The 22,160-nt window shown below is 48.8% G+C and overlaps 1 protein-coding gene across 1 annotated transcript in view; it reads left to right on the top strand.

The window, feature by feature from the left end:
* The first annotated feature begins 15 nt into the window (after positions 1-15).
* The window catches only part of SHC3 (SHC adaptor protein 3), a 92,801-nt gene continuing 70,656 nt past the window's right edge, over positions 16-22,160 (top strand). The window contains exon 1 of the mRNA XM_035028994.1: positions 16-474. Coding sequence (XP_034884885.1) covers positions 16-474 — 459 coding nt within the window. The remainder of the gene's footprint in view (positions 475-22,160) is intronic.

Raw genomic sequence — 22,160 nt, forward strand, 5'->3', positions numbered from 1 at the left:
AGCCCGCGGAGGGGCATGCTTCCCCGCACCAAGTACAACCGCTTCAGGAACGACTCGGTGACATCGGTCGACGACCTTCTGCACAGCCTGTCGGTGAGCGGCGGCGGCGGCCAGGTCTCGGCGGCGCGCGCGGCCCCGGCGGCGGCCCCCTACCTGCTGTCCGGAGACGCGCTGCGCAGGGCGCCCGACGATGGGCCGGGCAGCCTGGGCCATCTGCTCCACAGGGTGTCCCACCTGAAACTCTCCAGCTCGGGCCTCCGCGGGCGCTCGGCGGCCAGGGCGCGGGCGGGCGCGCGGCTCTCGGGCAGCTGCAGCGCGCCCAGCCTGGCCGCCCCGGACGGCAGCGCGCCCCCCGGCCCCGGCGCCCCGGCCATGCGCGCCGCCAGGAAGGGCCGGCCCGGCGATCAGCCGCCGCCGCGCGCCCCGCACGCCAGCGAGCAGGTGCTGGGGGCCGGAGTCACCTACGTCGTCAAGGTGGGTGCGGGCGCGGGCGCGGGCCGAAGGGCGGGTCGCCGCGGAGGCCGGAGGCGCGCGCTCCTTCCGGGCCGGCTCGCGGGGCCGCGGGCCGGGGCTCTGCGGACGCGCCCGCCGCGCACCCGTGGGCAAGAGCTTTGCAGTGGGTGACCTCGCTCTGGCCTGCTCTCTCCTTGGCTCCACTCGCCTGGCCGCTGGCTGTGCCGTGTGTCCGGCCAGTGGCCCTCTGGGCACGGGCCGCTGTCCCTGGCAAGTGGGCATCAGGCCGGCGCAGTGAACACACTTGGAAGGACCGGAAAGCCCTGCCCCGAGAGATGCAGGCGGTGCGACTACTTCTGCTGTGTCTGCCCCAAGAGGCAGGGTGGGTGGTTCGGTTCCCGCGGCTTCTAGCTTGCAGGCCAAACGCTGCCTTGCTTTACGGAAGCCGCTTGTACTTCCTACCCAGCAAGGTTTTCTCTGGTGTGTCTGCCTTTCCTTCCCTACCTGAGGGTTTTGGTTCGCAGCAGCAGAGGAGAATTTAGGACTGTTTTTCCCTGGGGCTGTAGCCTTCCCTTTAAGTAGGCTGAAAGGGGCTGAGCACACGGGCCTGGAGCTGCCGGCTGGAAAGGAGGTTTTTCCTCCAACACAAAGAATTATACAATCGTGCCCAGTGTGGTCCATAAAATTCCTCCCTTATACCAATATTTCATGATGTTTAAAGAGCCAGCACGCAGCTCCCGTCCACGGGCCTGCCTCACACTCCTGTCTTCCTGCCTGTTGGACAGTAGTGAGCTGTCCCTGGGCCCTGCGGCCGGGCAGACATGTGCCAGACAGGGGGAAGCGGGGGGAGCTCTATTATTTGTCAGGTCACTCCAAGGCATGGCTATGTGTTTAAAAAGAGATGAGACGCACACAGTATCCCCACTGTGCCGTCAGGCACGCTGAGAAGCCTGCAGGGCATCTAGCCTCCACCGATTGGCTACAGGTTCAGTTTAGAAATTCAGCAGACACATCCTCAGGTGAAATGTTGTATCTTGGCAGTGTGGGGTCCAAAGTATTAAAAGAAGCAGTTAACTGTGGATTATCTGTAACTGTCTAAACAGGACTGACAAAGGAATGTGATCCTCACTGTTAAAAATGGGGCCTCTCATCCGATGGAGGCTGCTTTCTAATTGAATCTTCATCTTACCTTCCGAAAATGGATTCATTTGTTTTACAGAAGGGACGGAGATGGGCATAAAACATGCACGTCTGCTTGAGTTTTTTATAAAAGAAAGTGAATATCCTTCCTGTGGTCCTGCTTTAAATTATATAACCAGGAGCCAAAACAGAAAGAAAAAAAAAAAAACCAAAACCAAGCAAAAACCCTGACAACTTTGAGGTGAGATCGTGGCACTGGAGTCGATGACGTCTAGTGTGCTAATATAATTGCTATCTCAAAAAAAAAAAAAAAAAAAACCAGAAAAAGAGCCTACGTTTAAAATAGACAGACCTTGGCAAAGCTCACTCTCTATGCCTGTCATGTTGAACATAGGAGGTAGTTTTCAAATGGAGGGAGAATTCTCAAACTTACACCTTTAAAGTTTTCCTTTAGAAGAAACATCCCTCCCTTGGCTTAGAGCTTTGCTGTTGCTTTTCGAAGAGCGATCCAGTTTAAAGGTCAGTTGGGTTGGATTCAGAGCAGAGCGAAGCGAGTCAGCACTGCGGGGCCACCCTGTTGGTGTAAGGTTGTGAACCCCGGGCAACAGCAGAACTCATGAGGGCAGAAGCTGGGTCTGCCTGAGCCTCTGGGTCTGGGGGTCACATGATCATGCCTCCAGTAAATGGTCGCAGTGCCCGGGGGGCACCTAGCGTGCCTGCTTAGCGTTCGGTGCCATGAATGGTGATCAGGTGAACATCAGCTCAGGCTTCCCCAGAGAAGTGTGGAAACACTTAGCAAGGAGGTCGGACACTGAGGACAAGGTCTCGTGCACACGCTTGATTCCCCAGATCACACGGCGCTCTGTTGGTGTGCATTTCCGCGTTGCCCATGTGGAGTTGAACATCATGGACTTATTCTCTGGGAAAATCACAAAACTGAAAAAAAAAAAAAAACAAGAAACCTCTTAACTTGGTATTATTTGCTGATCTGTGAATAGTTTTACTAGTATCTTGGCTTTTTTTTCTCTGGTAGAGAGAAAGAGGCAATGTTTATTACATGACTGTACATCAGCTGTCAATCTAAAGGCTGAGGGTTTGGGGAAGAACTAATTATTGCCTTGGATTTAAATTTATTTCTATTCTTTTTTTTTTAAGGTTTTTTTATTTATTTGACAGAGAGAGACACAGCGATAGAGGGAACACAAGCAGGGGGAGCAGGAGAGGGAGAAGCAGGCCTCCCACTGAGCGGGGAAGCCTGATGCGGGGCTCGATCCCAGGATCCTGAGATCATGACCCGAGATGAAGGCAGACGCCCAACGACTGAGCCACCCAGGCGCCCCTTAAATTTATTTCTAAACTAAGGAGCCCCCCACAATGTTTTCCTATTTCTAAATTCATATGCTGTATAATTATAGGTTTTCCCCCTCGTAGAAATACCTGCTATGGCACTATGAGGACGCCGTCTGCAAGATTTTTATTGAAAATTATTTCAACTCCATCTGCTTCCATGGGAGTAGAAACTGTGAAGTGCAGGAGTCTGGTGGGGTTTGCTCACCTAGGAAGCATCAAACTATTTGAACAGCAGGTTGTAATCTTAATTAACGAAGGATATGAAGTCTAGAGACGGAGAAGGCTCTTGAGCAACAGGAGAATTCTGAGCTCAGCGGGTTTGACTCATCCCACGTGCCACCAGCAAGTCTGCTCTGATAGGGCACCAGGGCCCTGGGCTCCCCCAGATGCAGATTCCAGGGCTGGATGAACGTCAGGAGCCCTTCCTGGCTGGACTTTTGTACCCGCCTAGTGTTGTGGGATTGCAGGGTTCTTGTCTCATGGAGCCGAAGAATGAATCTCGCTGGCACATAAGGATGAAGTGAAGTGAAAGTTTATTAAGTGAAGGTTAGAACAGAAAGGAAAGAAAAAAGCTCTCTAGAGTGAGCGGGGTCCCGAATGGGTGGCCACTGTGGGGTTTTAGGGCTGGTCTTTTACAGAAAACTAACTAGGGAACTTAAGTCTTCTTGAGGTCACCACCGGTAACACCATGATCACTGTCTCCTTTGGTTACTTTCAGTGGTCAATTTGTAACTATCATGAAAATATCTTGTCTGTGACATTTAAGACCAAGGAGGGGGTCTCCTTATGTTCCCTTGTCTCTGGCATTTCTCCACATCAGGGATTTCTGGGAGCCTGGTCCCTTCATCCATTACCCATCTCTCGCCACCCAGCCCTGCCTGTCCCTTACTCACCAGGTATGCTTGACCCTCATTTTTCTCTTTTGGTAACACAACCGTGAAGAACGATGAATATTTCCATGACAATTCCATCTCAAAACCACATTTGGACCTGGAAGGTGCGTAGAAATTGTTTTGATTATACTGCTGTCCACCTTGAAATTCTTTTGCCTCAGAGTCCAAGGCGACCACACCTGAGTGTCCATGGGGGCTACGACCAGTCTTCGGCGGGTTTTAAGGGCGATGTTGGGGTGCTCCGCACACAGGCCCGCAGAGTGAACAGCTAAGGAAGGAGAGACAGGCATGGACATGCCACTGGCCGAGGGAGGAGGGCCATCTGAAGGCCGGCATGGCCTTGAGGTTCAGCCCTGACCCCGACGGATGGGCGCAGTAGTGTGGGGACTGCTCGGGGTCCCACTGCTGGCCCCGGGGTCCCCAGAGGAAGGGCTTCTCCTAGAGCACATTACACCACAGACTCAAAACCGGCAAGGAGGTGACCTCATTTAGGGCTGACCCCAGTGCCCACAGCAAGAATTGGGAACCGAGTGAGGAGCGGTGACCTCGGGTGCTCACTGGTCCCTCTCAACACAGACAGGGGTGGTGACCTGCTGCTAAGTACTGTGGTGGCCCCTTTGGACATCTGCAGATGGCCGTCTGCTCTTAACCGCAGTCTCGGTTAGGGGCTATTTGCAGGAGATTCTATCAGAGAGCTACGGACTTTTCTCCCGATACGCTGGACTGTTTTTCTTTGGGAACGAAGCCTTCTTTTTACAAAAACTCTTTTAAAAATTATTTTGTTTCTCCCATTTGTGAATCTGATGATATTTGGGGTGGTATAAATTATTCGTTTTATTTATAAATGTTCTATTGCTCTTTATAGATGGTCTTTATAAACTGCACTTACTCTAAAAATTATTTTAAATTGGTATTTTATCCGCTTGCCTCAGGTTCGTTAAAAATACCTTCGATCTTCCGTGTCATAGTGTTGTCTTCCTGTGACACCATGAGCAAAGGTCATTGCAGGCTTATTTCGCCATGAGACGTTATCATGATGGGATTGATTGAATTTTGTTTTTTTTCTGGGTGAAAAAAACTGTTCTTTGATGTGGAGTAGAACTTGCAAAGTTGATTTAAATTTTTTTTTGAAAAATCTCATGTGGGTGGCTTACGTGTAAATATTATCTAAATGGTTTGAAAAAGTTTAGGAAATTCTTTTGAGATCAATAGACAAAATTATTAGTTTAATCTGGAAAGTGTATCAGCTCTCTTTTTATGTGACACCGTATAGCAAGTGTGTTAAATGTGTGTGCCCTGTACACACAAACACACACCACACAACACACACAACACACAACACACACAACACACACAACACACACAACACACACAACACACAACACACACCACACAACACACAACACACACAACACACAACACACACAACACACAACACACACACCACACACATGCACAAACACACGCACACGTACACACAGATACGCACACCAAACAGGTAGACAACTTGTGATGACTTTGGACAGGGGTGATTTTCTTTTGTGTTAGAAAATACTAAACGTTGGGGCACATGGGTGGCTCAGTTGTTAAGTGTCTGCCTTCAGCTCAGGTCATGGTCCCAGGGTCCTGGGATCGAGCCCCGCATCGGGCTCCCTGCTCGGCGGGAAGCCTGCTTCTCCCTCTCCCACTCGCCCTGCTTGTGTTCCCTCTCTCGCTGTGTCTCTCTCTGTCAAATAAATCTTTAAAAAAAAAAAAAAAGAAAAGAAAATACTAAACGTCATATTTACAGAAATACCTGATTATCTCATTCATCTTTTCATATTCATGTTTAAGAGAAAATCATTCTGGGAAAGATAAGCTCTTGACCACACTTTAATCCTGCAAAGCATAGACTTCTTTCTTCTCTATTTTCCCGCTGTGTTTTATCTTTGATTATGTCTTATTGGTGAGGAAGGCATGATACATGTTATTTCAGCAAAGTCCTGGTAACGGAGAATGCGGGCAGCGAACGTGCAAACCCACGTGAGAGGCTGGCTTTCCAGCCAATAGGCTCGTCCCAAAGGTGTGCAAAGCCCACAGCCCTCGCCTGGATGTGGCGCCTCGGCGCAGGGACGTGGCCCAGCAGGGTGGCCTGTCTCTGGTGGTGGCTGGTGTCATGGCGGGACACCTCGTGCTCCCAACAGCCCCCCGGGGCTGGTGGAGAGGGGCCTGCTCCGCCGTGCCCGGGCCATGCCGCTCAGGGTCAGGGCCAGACTGCACGGCGCTCCTGCCCGCGATGTTCGGTGGGTTCAGAGGAAGTACGGTGAGGACCCAGCCTGTTAAATGAAAATCGTCAAGGACTGATGAAGTCAAACAGAATTGTTCAATTCAGAAGTGAGATGGTTTCAGATGATATGGAAAGAAATGGCCAGTCATGCATATTGGTAAAGAACAGAAAGAAAAATTTGACTTTAGCATAGAAGATCTACAGTATGCAGTGGATGAGGAGTGTCTTTATGGTGGGGGCACTGAGCATGGGGGTGGCCTCCTGAGTGGGTGGGCCTCACGTGGGTACCGATTTTCAATTGCGCTAAAACCCCCACAGACCAAGCCGTGTCCGTGTGGTTTCACCTGCCCCCCACCCACCCCAGGGCTGGGACCGCGGCCCACCGATGTGCCCAGCCTGCCCCTCCCAGCACGAGGACAGGTGGAACCCACGTCAAGAAATAATTCCTATAACCCTAGTTTTCAAAAAAAAAAAAAAAAATCTGAAATGGTTGTTGAATTTCTTCAAGGGCTTTTTCAGCATCTAGCGAGATAAATAGGTATTTTTCACCTTCTTCTGTTAATGTGGTGAATCATTTATCTTTGTGACATACGTGTCTTGGCTTCCTGTTTGAATGCTCTCTGCTGCTGGCCTTTGCAGGCAGAGGTCTGTCCGGCTCCTCGTCAGGAGACACAGTCGTTCATGGTCTGGCCCTTGTCTTGTCCTCTGAGCCCCAACACTGTGGCCACAGGAAAGAGCTGGTTCCCCCCAGACCTGCTGCACCTCTGGCCTTCACTCACATTCTCCCCATCTGGGCCCTTCTCTCTGCCCCGTCTTGGCCTTTATTCTAATAAAGCTCTGTGAGCTAAGGATCTCTCCATAAGGGCCCTAGGCTCCCAGTTTGCCTTTGTAGTCATCACTTCCATCCCCAGCAGGTGCCTACCCCTGGGGCCCCTGAGAACCCAAGAGAAATCAAATGGCCCCTGCTCTCAAGGAAGTCACTCCCTATGGGGGAAGTCACTCATTGGGAGGGTTCCATGTGTGATGAGGCCAGGAGCTGTGGGGACGGTGGTCCTCCAGGTATTCCCAAGACCCCTCTGGGCACAGAGCCTCGGGTAGGCAGACAGTGGCAGAGACTGGGGAGAGAGGCGGCTGAGGGCCAGGGGGGATCCAGACAGAGCAGAGGGGACCAGTCAGGGGGGTGACCTGGGGCCTACTTACATGTACGTGGCTGTTAAGAATTTAACTCCAAAGAGGCACATTTTGGATTCTTTTCTATTAAAAGATTGCTCGATAATTACTCTTTATATGAACAGACATGTGTGCAGGGTCCAGCCAGAGTCCTCACAGGCTGTTCTGTAGATGGGAAGCATGATTAGCAGACCCACGAATTCTCTTTAAAGCTCATTATGGGAAGGTTTCGGTAAGAGAATCAGCTTTAATGAGAGCCGTGAGTGGTCATTATGAAGTTAAATATTGTATAGCCAGATTTCACCAGGACATTTCCACCCAGAAAGCTAACCTCCTGAGCACTTCCTGGTGCCCCCACCTCCAAGGAAAGCACCGGATTTATGAAAAAGATGAGGGAGGGTGAGTGGATGCAGGAAGTGTTTCGTGGGGGCCATCAGTCCCCCGTGGAGGGGATTCTAGGTTGTGAAGGAGGGTCAGGACTATTTTCCAAAAGGAGTGCACGATCCCGTTGAGCAGGGAACGATGCTCCATTGGAAACACACAAGCAGGTTCATGTCCAGTAAGCTGCTGGTGGCCTGGGAGGGTGGAGGGGGCTTGGAACTGGCAGGAAGGCTTCACGGGGGGCCGGGGCGGGTGCAGGTCCTGGGAGACTGTCAGGTCCGTGCGGGCGGGGGGCTGGCGGATGCTCCAGGCCGGGGAGTCAGTGCAGGAAACCCACTGGAGGAGCGAGCAGCCCGGCGTTTGCTCGGATGGGGCTGACCTTCCACCGGGCTGGCCCAGGTCAGAGGGCAGCAAGGCTTCAGCCTCCACGTGTCAGTGGCTCAGGCTGCTGCGCCTCAGAGTCGGGGGGATGCTCCCCATTTACTGGAGGGGCCTGTGTGCTTCTGTCCCCGCGGGATTGCCGGCGTTGGTAGGGCGGATCTCCTTCCTCACCAGGCGAGGTCCCCGAGGTATGTGTCCGCTCCTCTGTTTCTCTAAGCTAACGTTTCTTACTCCGCCGCCCACAGACTCGACCTCACTGTTTCTTGGCTTCTCTGATCTGCTCACATCCCAGCCTGTAGATGCCCATGTAAGATTCTACCCATAGAAGGAACCTGGTCCAATTGCCATTCAGGCTATTCTTAGAGTTTTGCCCTGTCCTGAGGATAATCTGGGCCTTAGCTGATATGCCCACACAACGGGGGGTGAGTTCATCTTTGCCTGAGATCCAGGAAAGGGGGGTAGGGCTTCCCTTACAGCTGGTTCCTTGTGATCTCCAAGCAGCATTATTCATGATTCTCGGAGTCACACTTCCTTTTATTAAAAGGCTCAATGCACACTCACCTCTGCCACCCACCCTCCACGCCCACTGCCTGCTGCAGGACACGGGACTCCTATGGGCCTCCAGCCACAGCCTCTGCCATCGGGGCTCAGAATTGCAATGGAGAAGGCCGTGCAGTGGCCCCTGGGGATTGTGCTGCCTGTCCAGCAAAGCGAATGCCCCGTCACAGACGGGGTGGGGGTGGGGTGGGCAGCGAGTTCTGATGCGTCCACACCCTGCGGCCACGTGCAGCCATTTAAGACCGAGCCTGAGAGTCCTGCCATGGTTGACTGGAAGAGATCTTCACGAGGGATGGTCAGGCGAGCAGAGAGCATGATGCAATGATGTGTGTCTCGAGACGGGGACAAGCACAGTGCTGGTGGGAGCCTCTGGCAGCCTACCCTGAGCTGCCGCCGGACTCCGTGCAGAAAATCAGCAGGGCCACACGGGACCGAGCGACACTCAACCCCACGAGCCAGGGCCACGCATAGAGTACTCGGTGAAGCCAAAGCAGAGGAAGTGGGTTTATCTGGTGCCCGTGCGGCGGCCGACAAGATAGACCCTAGCTGGAGCCAAAGAACGAGTCTAAGCAGAATGATCGAAACTCAGAATGGATTCAAATTAGAAATTCATGAAGAAAGACAACGGGAAAATCTCCAAACACTTGGAAATTAGGCAACATGCTTATAAATAACAAAGGACAAAGGCGACATCTCAAAGGAAATTTAAAAATACACAGAACTGAATGAACATGAAGGCACCACATATCAAAGTATGTGGGATGCGATGGAACAGAGCAGGGAGGGACGTTCGCGGCACCAGGTGCTTGCACGGGAGAAGAGAACATTTCTCCCACCAATAATCTAAGTGTCTCTCTCAAGACGCTAAAAAAGAAGAACAAAATACATGGAAAGAAAGCAGCAGGAAGGAAATCACAAAGGTAAAGGCAGAAAGCAATGAAATGAAAAACAGAAAATCAATAAGAAAAAAATCAATGAGATGGATAAACCCAGCAAGATGAAAAGAGAGAAGACAGAGATCAGCGCGGCAGGAATGGGATGGGGGCTGTCTCACAGATCCCGCCACGGCTCCCGGCCGGCCCCGTGCTCTCCAGAGCAGGCATGGCCCACGGCTGCTTCCTCGGGGCGAGGAGAGCCCGGCCGGCTCCGTGCAAAGGGCCTGTGGTGCAGAGCATGCTCCAGTGTGGCAGAGATCCAGGACTGCGAGCGAGCGGGGCCCAGGCCAGCTTATTTTAGGGGGAAGGAGGGCTGAAGAAAAGCAGTGCTCAAGGGGACAAATGGCATTTTCTAAGACCAAGCAGCTAGTGCGGGGTCCGAGTGGGGACCCTGGTGGTAAATGGGGACACGCCTGAATAGAAAGGGCCAGCTAGCTTTGCGTCCTTTGCACATCAGCGGTGACGGGGCTTTAGCAGCAGCTCCAGTATGTGCTTCTGGAGCGTTGCTCCGCTCGCCCCCTTTGACTTTGAAGAACAGATGCGGCCTCTTGCACTGCTGTGATTTTCGGTTGAAACGGAGCTCAGTGGTTTCCTTTTACCCGAGCCCTGGCCGTCCTTCCTCCCTCTGACTCAGCGTCCCCGCCATACGTGAGGCGGATGACACACGCCACCAGCCAGCACTCACAAAGGCTTCCTGGTTGCTTTGATGAAAGCTGAGATGGCACTTGTGTTAATATAATCTTCTCCGTGAGATGAAAGACGGAGAGAGAAGGAAGCTTGGATGCAGGGTTTGCTGAACCCAAATGGCCAGCTTCCTCCCTGTCTGGGAGCGGGAGGAAACCCAACAAAGAACACGGGCAAGCCGAAAGCGGGTCGTCACCTGTTTCGGTGGCCAGCCCTCGTGTCCCCCGAGGCTGTCCTGCGGTGCCGTGCCCACCGGTGGAGCGCGTGTCTGGCTCTGGGTGCCCCGGGCCTCTGGACAGGAGGACGGCTTTACTTAGCTCTTCACCTTCCGCTTCCCGGGGGCGCCTCTGAGCCTCATGTCCCTCGTCTGACGTGGGGCAGAGCACGGCGGAAGGGCGGCTGGTACCAGGCCTGGCGGGTGGCACGTGAATGCTGGCTGTTTGGGCCGCCCGTGGCCCTTGAACCTGAGGCCAGGGCTCAGCTCTCCAGAGCTCCAGGAGTCAGGGCCGACCTCTGCCTTCTCTGTGTGAGCGAGATCGGTGACTCCATTACTGGAGGAAGAGTTCTGTCCTGTGACAAGACTGGTCAGCCCACCTCCTGACTCAGGTGAACCTGCTCCACGGGGCAGGTGTGGAGGTCCAGCCTGGGGTGGGGGGGACGGTGGAGGGGACCGATGGCCTTCCTGGCCCCTGCCTCGGGTTCTCAGCTTCACAGCTTCTGCAGAGGGTCTTGGGCCACAGCAGGAGGGGGCACGGGCCTATCTTGGGGGGGCAGCGAATGGCTGGGTAGTAACCTGCAGCTGGTGGGAGGAAGCAGCCTGAATGGTGGAGGCAGACGTGGTCAGGATGGGCAGGTCTGTGCGGCCGCAGCTGGTGCCTCGGGGTCCAAGTTGACCGGTGTTGGTAGAGAGCTTGACATCCACCCTATAAGGAGGTGAGCAGAGCTGAGCTGTCCCAAGGCTTCAAGCGGCATTTATCATCATGCCAAGTTGTTGTGGAGGGTGGATTAGAAACGATTTTAATTTTTTGAGGCTGATAGTATTTTCCAAAGTTTTGTAGAACGAACACACGTTATTTATCAGAAAAAGATGAGCATTAAAAATAAAATCATTTCAAAGACTCTCTTAAAAGCAATGATCTTTTTCAAAATATTTTTTTGGTCCGTGTGTAGCAAACCATGCCACCTTAAACGTTCAGGTCAGTGAGCACATGTATATGCATGTGACGCCCACGCAGACTCCTGACCGTATTCCCAGGCCCTGCTGGGCTCCTTCATTGCCCAGCCAGTCAGTGCGGGGGTCCAGTATTCTGGATTAGTTTATGTCCCTGACCTGTTAAATGAAAAAAATACTTAGCAATATTGGCCAAACTGGGGCTGTTAGGTATGGCCATTCCTTTAACATGAATAGTAACTTCTCGACAAATTTAAGGCTGTTTTTGTAGGAAATTTTGTTAAGTATATACCTTTAGTGATCTGTAATCCTATATAAAGTAGATGAGGCAAATTAGTGAAATCTAGAGTTAGCCTATTCTCAAATATATATAAACTGTCATAACAAAATAAGTATCCCTAAATCAAGTCATTTTGGAGTCTCTGATTTTTCAATAGCGATTGCAGACAGAATTTTACTTGAATTTAAAGTTGCCACACTGTAGGTTGATGACATTTGAACTCTGATTGGGTGGGTGGTAGCATTTGCACATGCTCAGGCTCACTGGTCCCCACTGGGGGTTTGGAAGAGGCGAAGTTCACAACCCTCCCTGGCCTTGGGTTCTCACAGGTTGTTGAGTGACGATTCACCACGTCATGGATGAGACCGGGCCAGAGGCTCGTCTATACTGATTTTACAACCCACGGCTTCAACCCTGATTTCACATGTGGCCCCCTCCACGATAGAATATGAAACCATTCAAGGGGCGCCTGGGTGGCTCAGTCGGTTAAGCGACTGCCTTCGGCTCAGGTCATGATCCCAGGGTCCTGGGATCGAGCCCCGCGTCGGGCTCCCTGCTCCGCGGGAAGCCTGCTTCTCCCTCTCCCACTTCCCCTGCTTGTGTTCCTGCTCTCACTGTGTCTCTCTCTGTCTAATAAATAAATAAAATCTTTAAAAAAAAAAGAATTCGAAACCATTCAAGTCACTAGGGGTTGGCTTCATGAACAACAAAATCCCAGCAGGGGATCACTATGACTGCAAACCCAGATGTCCATGCAACAATTGGATGTCTGTGGATACTTTTAGTTAACCATGCTTAGCTTTCTTTTATGGAAGCGATACATGCTAATTACAGAAAAAAGTCGAAAATAGTGAAAAGCAAAAGAAGAAATTAAAATCAACTGTAATCCCAGACTTCCGTGATGACTTCTATCAAAATTTCCGTGACTTTTTTCGTCCTTTATTTTTACTTATGCAAAATTGAGGTCAGGCTCAGTGATTCTCCAAATCATTAAATATTATTGGATGGCATGGTTTTTAATAGTTGCATGATATTCTATCCCATTAATTTTTATAACTTACTTAAACATTGTCCTATTTTTGTTTTTTTAAAGATTTTTTATTTATTTATTTGACAGAGAGAGACACAGCAGGAGAGGGAACACAAGCAGGGGGAGTGGGAGAGGGAGAAGCAAGCTTCCCGCCGAGTAGGGAACCCTACGCGGGTCTTAGTCCCAGGACCCTGGGACCATGACCTGAGCCGAAGGCAGACGCTTAACGACTGAGCCACCCAGGCGCCCCAACATTGTCCTATTTTTGCATATTTAGGCTGTTTCTATTTATCATTATAAAAATTGAGTGTTTGATCATTCATTCATTTAACAAATTGCACTGAGTTTATATTATGTGTTAGGCCCCATATAGGTAATGATGGCACATTTGGGAATAAAAAAAGGAGATGTGGTCTCTGCTGTCCTTCAACTTATGTTCTGGTGAAGAAGTCAGACTCACCAAATAAATAAACTAATCAAATAGAGACTTGATTAAACCACTAATCAAATAGTTTATAAAATACATCAATGCCCCAAATAGCCAAAACCATCTTGATGAAGAGGAACAAAGTTAGAGGACTCGCATTTTCTGATTTAAAGAACTGTATTATGGGCCTAAGTATAGGCACTTAGATCAATGAAACAGAATTGAGAGACCAGAAGTAAGCCCATACATTTTTTGGTCAGTTGATTTTTGACAAAAGAGCCAAGGCCATTCGATGGAGAATTGTCTTCAGTAGATGGTGTGGGACAACTAGATGTTCACATGGGAAAGAATGAAGTTGGAGCCTTTCTCACATCACATAAAAAATGAACTCCAAATGGATGAAAGCCCTAACTGTGAGAGCTAAAACCATAAAACTCATGGAAAACACACAAGGGGAAATATTTGTGACCTCGGATTAGGCAATGGTTTCTTAAATATGACCCCAAAGACACAGGCAACAACAAAAATAGATGAATTGAACTTACCAAGATGAAAAACGTTCGTGCTTCCAAGGGCACCACCAAGAAAGTAAAGAGACAACCAAAGAATGGGAGAAAATATTTGCAAGTCGTGTGTCTGATGAGGGACTGGCATCCAGAATATATGAAGAATTATTTCACCTCAACAATAAAAATAAAAATAACCTTATTGAAAAATAAGCAAAGGATTTGAATAGACATCTTTCTGAAAAAGACATACAGATGGCTCATAAACATGTGAGAAGATGCTCAGCGTCATCAGGGAATTGCAAATCGAAACCACCATGAAGTCCCACCTCACGCCCACTAGGTCAGCTAAAATAAAAACGATGGGCGATAACAAGGCTGTGGGAAACTGGGACTCCTCCACCGGTGACAGGGACGTAGAACATTGCCGCTGCTCCTGGAAAGGCTAAACAGAGTTGCCACGTGACCCCCGATTCCACTCACGGGGGAATGCCCAAGAGACCTGAGGACCCATGTTCACAGGGAGACTCCTTCGTGGATGCTCACAGCACCATTGCTCATAATGCCCTGACGTGGAAACAACCAGGTGTCCACCAGCTGTGAACGGAGAAGCAGAATGTGGTCTGTCCATACAATGGATTAGTATTCAGCTATAAAAAGAAGTGAAAGGCTGACGCCCGCTATAGCATGGATGGACCCTGAAAAGCTGTGACGGGTGAGGAAGCCAGACACAAAAAGACACGCACATACCGCCTGATTCCTCTTATAATGTCCACAACCACCAAACTCTGCAGAGATAGGAAGTGGATTAGGGGTTGCCAGGAGTTGGGCGTGGGGAGCGACTCCTGAGGGGTCCCTATCCAGGCTTCTTCCTAGGGTGATAATAATGTTCTGGAATTAAATAGTTGTGGTGGTTGGACCGTACTGTGAATATCCTGAAAATGACGGGGTTGAACACTTCAAAATGATGAATTCTGATGGCATGTGAATTATATTTCAATAAAACATAATCACAAAAAATGCAGCCATGCTAAATAAAATGAGCCAGAGGTAAGTGACTTCGTGGAGGATCTGAGGCCCGAATGTAAGCGGCAGTTGTCTGGAAGAGGAGGGAGGAAGGTGCTCTGGATAACAGGGGCAGTGAGAAGGGTCTGGGGAGGGCAGAGGGGCAGCCCCTGTTCCGACTGCACCCCTCATCGTTGCCCTGGATTAGACGAAAGAGATGGGGCATTGACCTGTCAGCAAAATCTCATTTCTGAAGCAGTCAAGTTTATTGTAAAAATTATGATATTCAGATAAATAACAAAATGAAAATAAATCACCCATAATGGCATCCTGCAGAGTTGGCAAAGACAGAGGGGAAACGTGAGCTGATGTGCGCGTTGGCGCAAGTTTTATGAAAAGCCAGTTGGAAATGCTTATCGCAGGAATGTGCTGTGGATGAAGAGTCAATGCTCGGAGTATGGAGTCCAGTGCTTGTGTTGATGATCTGTGGCGTAATGCTGCTTGTTTAAAACCCATGCCGTCTTGGGTATATCTCACAGTCATCCCATTCTACAGATGGAGAAACAGGGACTCAGAAATGTCCAAGGATTTGCTGAGGCTCACACAGGTGGTCAGCCATGAAGTGTAACCTAGGGCTGTGTGTGTCCAAAGTCCGCTCTTGCCAGACTAGCCAGCAAAATGCACAAATACATGCATGTTCTTCGGGACTTTGTCATTTGCCAGACCAGCAACTGTTGTCTCATGCTTTTCACTGAACAGAAGACAGGCGTGAAATTGGAAGCCAGGGGTCTTTCTTGTCCATGTGTATACCCCATGCTTGGCACTTAAAAGCACTGGATAAGTGTTGAATTGTGGAATTATGGTATACTTGGCTTCAAAGCCACAGGCCAGTTAACATGCAGATTTAAAGATTACGTAGTTAACTCACAGAATATATATTCATCTTAAAATGATAAAGAATCGGGGCGCCTGGGTGCCTCAGTCGTTAAGCGTCTGCCTTCGGCTCAGGTTGTGATCCCAGGGTCCTGGGATCGAGCCCCATGTCGGGCTCCCTGCTCTGCGGGAAGCCTGCTTCTCCCTCTCCCACTCCCCCTGCTTGTGTTCCTTCTCTCACTGTGTCTCTCTCTATCAAATAAATAAAAATTTAAAAAAATGATAAAGAATCGTTGGGAAACTCTAAGCGTATGATTTAATTGGGAAGATGTCAACTTGCTGATCTTTTAGGGAATATGCCTATAGCCCCAACTGAGGGTGACCTGCAGTCATTTGCAGGTTGCTACTCTAGATGGGGAAAATAGGTACCTAGGTAAACTGAGAGCAAATGTTGAATTTTATAGCAGTAGTGTTACAGTCTACGTTTTTTTCCCTGAAAAAAATCTTTTTAAACTTTTTTTGAGATAATTACAGACCTACTTATTGCAAATATAATGTACTTTTGCTTCTCTCTTCCTTTGCTGAGATCAGCATCCCCCATTTTTCTGTCACTGCTAATGACCTGCAGATGCACACCCTTGATCAGTCACTTGGACTAGTTCACTAGGGGGAAAGGCCCACAGAACAGTCAGATGTCTGAATTCCAGAGACGCAGAGAATGTTCAGATACATTACGTATCACAAACCAGCACAAATTAGTGCTAATAAGTGAAACAAAAAGTTAATAGAAAGCTATGGTTCACGAGATGCCTGCATGATCAAATAAGTATTATAAGCCATCTATTTCTGGTCACTGGAGGATGTGCAAAGCAACTCTAACTTGGTTAGCCCATGGTGAATGCATTCAACAAACATTTATTTGTACCTATTACGTGTGAGGCACTAGGAAAGTGGACAGGGGTAAAGACACGGCCCGGCAGCGTCCTCTGGTGACATTATGTAAGTGGGTGCTGGAGCCCGCAGTGGATTTGCGGATGATGGCACAGGGCATTAACTCCACATTTCGGAGGCGAGCTGGGGTCTTAGGGAATTGACAAGAAGGGAGGGATGACAGGTTTAACTTTTCTCGGTTTTGAGTCCCGACATTGTCTCCACTGAGCACTGTGAGTTGTCGAACGGCGAGGAGGCACCGCGGTCACGGGCGTGGGTTCTGTGGACGCACAACACAGTGCGCTCACGGGCTCCGGAACGCTACTGCTCAAGGCGGGGAGGGGCCCTTTCTCGGGGTCTGATCTTCGGTGGGAATCATTAGGGATGGGCAGGGTTCGAGAAGGGGAGCAGAGGAGGGGATGGGAGAGGAGACGAGTTTGCAGGCAGGGGAAATCGCATATGTGGACACAGGCCGTGGGACCCATGAAAAGCTTGGTGTGGCCGGAGCGTGGGTGGGGACGTGGCATGTGAAGCCCAAACGGCAGGGGAACAGCAGCCCGACCCTTTCTTCACATCGATTCACCTGCTCTCCCCACTAGAACGGATCCTCAGTCAGTGCACAAGCTCACTGACCCTGTCCGCTGGCGTCCGGCTGGTGCCTGGATGAGCGTCGGCCACGGGTGGGGACTCGGTCCACGTGACGTGGTCGGAGTGAGCCAGCTGCGGAGAGAGCTGTGGTATGCAGTGGTGGCTCTTCTGTCCTCACTGCTGTGTCACCACCACCTCGCGTGACTATATTGCTCTTGGCTTCTTCATCACGCTGCGGATGGATACTGGGTTGTGTCTCCAGTGTTGGGGTTTCACGGGCAGCGCTACATGAGTGTGCTTGCACATTTGTTTGGAGGGCAGATGGACTCATCGCTCTCGGAGTGGAGGTGCTGGGTCACAGGGGAGGCACACATTTGGCTTCGGGAGGAGAGGCCACACGGTTCCCCAAGAGTTTGCCCCCATCTTCCCTTGGGCCAGCACGTGCACTCACCCTGCCGCTGATGACAGGAGTTGCCTTTCCTCTGTGTATCTGTCACTCGAAATTACCTTAAAACATAACACACAACTTGAACCACTAGTGTTTCTGTAATTCCAGCTCTGAGGTCTGCAGCTAGTCAGTGTCCTCACCCAAAGGAGACAAGAGGCTCCGGTCCTTCCGTTCCCCACCATCACCATCCTCCCTCCTACAGGCGTGGCCCACCCGCCAGACCAACATGGGGCTTTAGATTCAGATAATTGTCATATTAATGTCACACGTCACATGTCACAACCCAAGACTTAGCGTAGACTTAATCATTTCATTGGTAATTACACGTAGCTTCTTGCTTCCCATTTCTTTGTCTTGGCTTCATTTTCATTCCTGCTTGAGCACAACCTCAAGGAATTCCTTCAGAGAGAGTTCCTGCGTGGTACACCGTCTGAATCTGAGCATATCTGAGTATTCTCTACTCTTCCTTCCCTCCTACTGTATAGTTAGGTGGGCATTGAAGCCTCACTCAGGAAATTATTCTCCCTCAAAATTTGGGAGCTATGACTCTATTGTCTTTTTAAAGATGCCTCTAATAGTCACTGAGGGTGGAAATCACCGGGGTTAATGATTCATAAAGTCTCCTAAGGTTCTCCAGCTGGGAAGGTTTGGTGGCTCAGGAGCAGTTCCCGTTAACTGTCCGTTCTCAGAAGCTGCGCTGGACCTTGCCGCTCCTGGATGGTAGATGGTCCAGGCAGTTCCTGCCAGAACCCTGGGACTGTGACTCGTTGGCCTGGCTGGGATCCCACACCCATCCCTGACTATAGCTGAGGCTGGGGGATGGAGTTCAGTGAGGCCCATCTGAGAGGCGTGGCTGGTTTCATTGAGCACCTCCCTTCCCCTGGCACATCCGAGCGAGGTGACGCCCCAGAGGCCCAGGAGGGAGGTCCCAGGTCCCTGTAGTTAGACTCTCCAGATGTCTGTGGGGGATGCTTTGTGACCAATCCTGCATCATCGCATCGAGGTCCATGTTTATAAGCACGGTCTTTTTTTGTTTTGGTAGAAAGTATTTACAATTTTTCATCATTTTGTGATTGTACAAGTGATGGATGTATATGTTCTTGTCATAAAAAGGATAAGCAACGCAGCAGCATCAGAGGTAGGGCCTCCTTCCCACGGCTCCTCGTGGACCACTGGCTCCCTCTTCGTCTCTGCTCTCCTGTCTCCAGAGGTGGACCCAGCGGACCAAGCCCCTCCCCTTGAATCTGGGCTGACCCTGTGACTTACTTTAACCAGTACAATGTGGAGGAAGTGACAGTGTCTCCTGGAGACTCTGAGAGCTTCAATCATTTAAAAACGGCCGCATTTGGAATCATAGTTTGGATGTGCCCTAAGTGTTTAGCCAAGCATTTATGGATGAACATTCGAGAAGGGGGTTCACATTGTAACTATGCAGGCAGTGATGCAATGAATGTTTTGTATGTACAATTTCACGCACTCACACATGAATAAATGTCTACAAATAATGCTGCTGGGTCAAAGACAAGTGCTTTTTCCATTTCCATAGATACTCCCAAAGAGTCTTCCAAAAAGTTTTCACCAAATTATAGGAACATAAGGGAGGGCCCTTTTTCCTGCTTCCTCACGCAGTTTGACCATTCAGCTGGGTGAAAAATGATCTCTCTGTTTGGGTTTAATTGCTCTGATCTCTTGCCCATTGTTTTCTCTTGAGTTGATGGGCTTACTTAATGACTCACAGAAACTCTTGGAGTGGCCTGGTCATTAATTTTTTCCCTGTTAAATTGATTGCCTTTTTCTTAATCTTTCATTTGTCTTTTTATGGTATTTATATCGCTCGTCTTTGCTAACAAAAATTATTAATTTTCATGAGTTACCTTATGGCCTTTGAGTTTTAGGCCTTGGTACAGAAATAGTATTTTATGTTTTCTTATAATGCTTTTGTACGTTTGTTCCTCAGCCTTCACTCTTTAATCCTTTCGGGATTTATTTTTGGGGATAGGGTAAGGTAAGCATGTCATAGAGGCCGTGCCAATCCTATGCTGCGGTGGGCACGGCACACGCCTCACCCGGCCTCCCTCAGCCGTGTGGTCTGGATGTGTGGCCCGTCACGTGAGTACTCATGTTCTTCAGAATCTTCCTGTATCATTAAACTTTGGAATTAATTTTCCAAGCTCTAGGAAAAAATCCTGTTGAGACTTAAGGTGGCATCACAGTAAAATCATAGATTGATTTGGGGGAAAATTGACATTTGTTTAGTATTAAATCTTGCAGTCCAGAAATCATGACACATCTTTCCACAGATGCAGGTTTTCTTTAATTTATTTATCCTTCATTAAAGGTTTTTTTCAATTTGATCTTGCACGTTTCTTAAGCTTAATTCGTGTTGTGTTTCCTACAATCGGAAACAAGACAATGACCCCCTTCGATCCCTGGTTTCTTTTGCTGGCCTTTGCCTGGTCGAGAATCTGCTCTGTCTTGTCAGCCTTGTCTTTGTCACTCCATGTAATGCACCTTATTTTTAACCAGGGTGAAAGCTTTGACTTTTAATTGGTGGGTTTGATCAATTCACGATTATTATGATTACTAAGATGTTTGGACCTGTTCCTGTTGTTTTGATTTCTGTTTTCCCCATGTCTTTTATTTGTGCATTTCCGGCTTTCCCCCTTCTTTCTGTCGGCTGGACTGTCTTTATTTGTTTCCTCCTCCTGTTCTCTAGCAGTTTGAAGGTCAGTCATCCTATTCTTATTGCTTATGAGTTTTACAGCCTTTTTACAGGTATGTGATTGAACATTGTCTTTGCTGCTGCAGTTAATCACTTCTGTGCGGCCTCCAAAAACGCAGCGTGTCCCCCCAGCTCGTGCTTCCCAGCTCCAACCTCTTCTTTCGGTCTGCCCTGACCAGCCGCGTTGAGGTCTTCTGAGATGTAGCTCCCTGTCACTGTAAAAAAAATATTTAAACTTATGCGTCAGAAAGTATGAAGCACCAGGCGTATCGGTGACTTTTGTTGATTTGTTCCTTATTATTTTTCTCCTAGCCCACATCCTCCTGTTTTTTATATTCATTGTTCTTCTGGAATAATTCTTTCAGGGAGTGCCTGTGGGTGGTTAACTTTCTGAGTCCTCGCTTTGTCCTCCCACCTGAATGCCAGTTTGGGTGGATCTAAGATTCTTGGCTCAATATGCTCTTCCTCAGACTTCCAACGGTGGTGTTTGTCTTCTCGTACTGAGTGTGCAAGAGAACTTGCTTTGTGAGTAACCCGTGTCCCTTCTCCTTACGGAACACTTGCAAGATGTTTCTCTCTGGATCCTTTTGTCCTGAAACAGAGCTGCTATGTGTCCACAAGTGGGTCTTTTTATATTTCTTCTGCTTGCCTTAAAAATATAGACACTCCTGTTTCGTCCAACACTCAACATTTTATTCTCTTTGTTCTTGAATATTTCTTCTCCTCTGTTTCTTTCTTTTTTTTTGGAATTCGTATGAGGCAGGTGCAGGAACTTTTGGATCCAAACCCCAAGACTTTACAGTTTCTTTTGTATGTTGGTCTTCTAGCCCCGCTGGGATGTTTTCTGGGTCCCATTGTCCAGTTTCCATAGTTCTTTGTACATCTCTTGGGCCTATTGATTGAATTTTCTGTGTACATCCTAAATCAATAGACTTTCTCTCTGCTGGTGAAAGCCAGATAGACGTGCAAAGGAAAAAATCAAAATGTCATACCTAATGGTAACCAAAAAAAAAAAAAAAAAAAGGCCTTAGAATACATTGGAGAAGAAAAGCATGGGACATATGTCATAAAGCCACAGAGTCTTACTAAAGACAATAAATATCTAAAATGGAGACAATACTCATGATTAGGGATAAAAAATTTAATAGCAAATATAAGTTCTTCACAAGGTAAGAGGAAATCTCCATTAGAATCCAGTTTTTGAGGGGTGGAGGAACTTCACAACATGATTTTTAAATTCTTAAGAGGAAATACGCACAAGAGACGTGGAATTGACTCAGGAGGTGTAATAAGATCGAGCTCAGGTAAAGGTCCATACAGAAAACAATTTAATATACCACGATGTTGGCGTGTCACTGCAGGAAGACATGGATCAGTGGCATGGACTTAAATAGAGTCCATCTGGAGCCTGACTTTGTTAACTCATGCCATGTCCTGTACAAGCAGATGAACTCCAAATAGGTTAAAAAGCCAAATAAAAAACATTAAACAAAACACGTAAAGAAGTGGGGCACCTGGGTGACTTAGTTGGTTAAGCGTCTTGATTTTGGCTCAGGTCAGGATCTCAGGGTTGTGAGATTGAGCCCCACATGAGGCTCTGCACTCAGTGGGGAGTCTGCTTGAGGATTCTCTCTCTCCCTCTGCCCCCTTCCCCCCCTCGTGCCCGTGCATGCCTCCCCTCAAATAAAGTAAAAAAAACATGTAAAGAAGTTAATGCATACGTAAGTAATAAAATATTGTTAAATACAATTTAGGAGAATATTGTGACCTTCTTGAGCAACACAGCACCCTCCAGAGCCATACAGAACATGATAGACATGTGATTACAGGAATTACTACAATGTTCCTGCAGTAACAACTTGCATCAGGTAAAATGTAGAAATCATCAAAAGAAAAATGATTGAATAGATTATCATCCCATTAATCTACAAAAAAAGATAAGGAATATAATAGGAATCCGGGCTAAAGG

The sequence above is a fragment of the Mirounga leonina genome, unplaced genomic scaffold (assembly GCF_011800145.1).
Source record: "Mirounga leonina isolate KUSES-001 unplaced genomic scaffold, KU_Mleo_1.0 Mir_224, whole genome shotgun sequence".
Classification (NCBI taxonomy): domain Eukaryota; kingdom Metazoa; phylum Chordata; class Mammalia; order Carnivora; family Phocidae; genus Mirounga; species Mirounga leonina.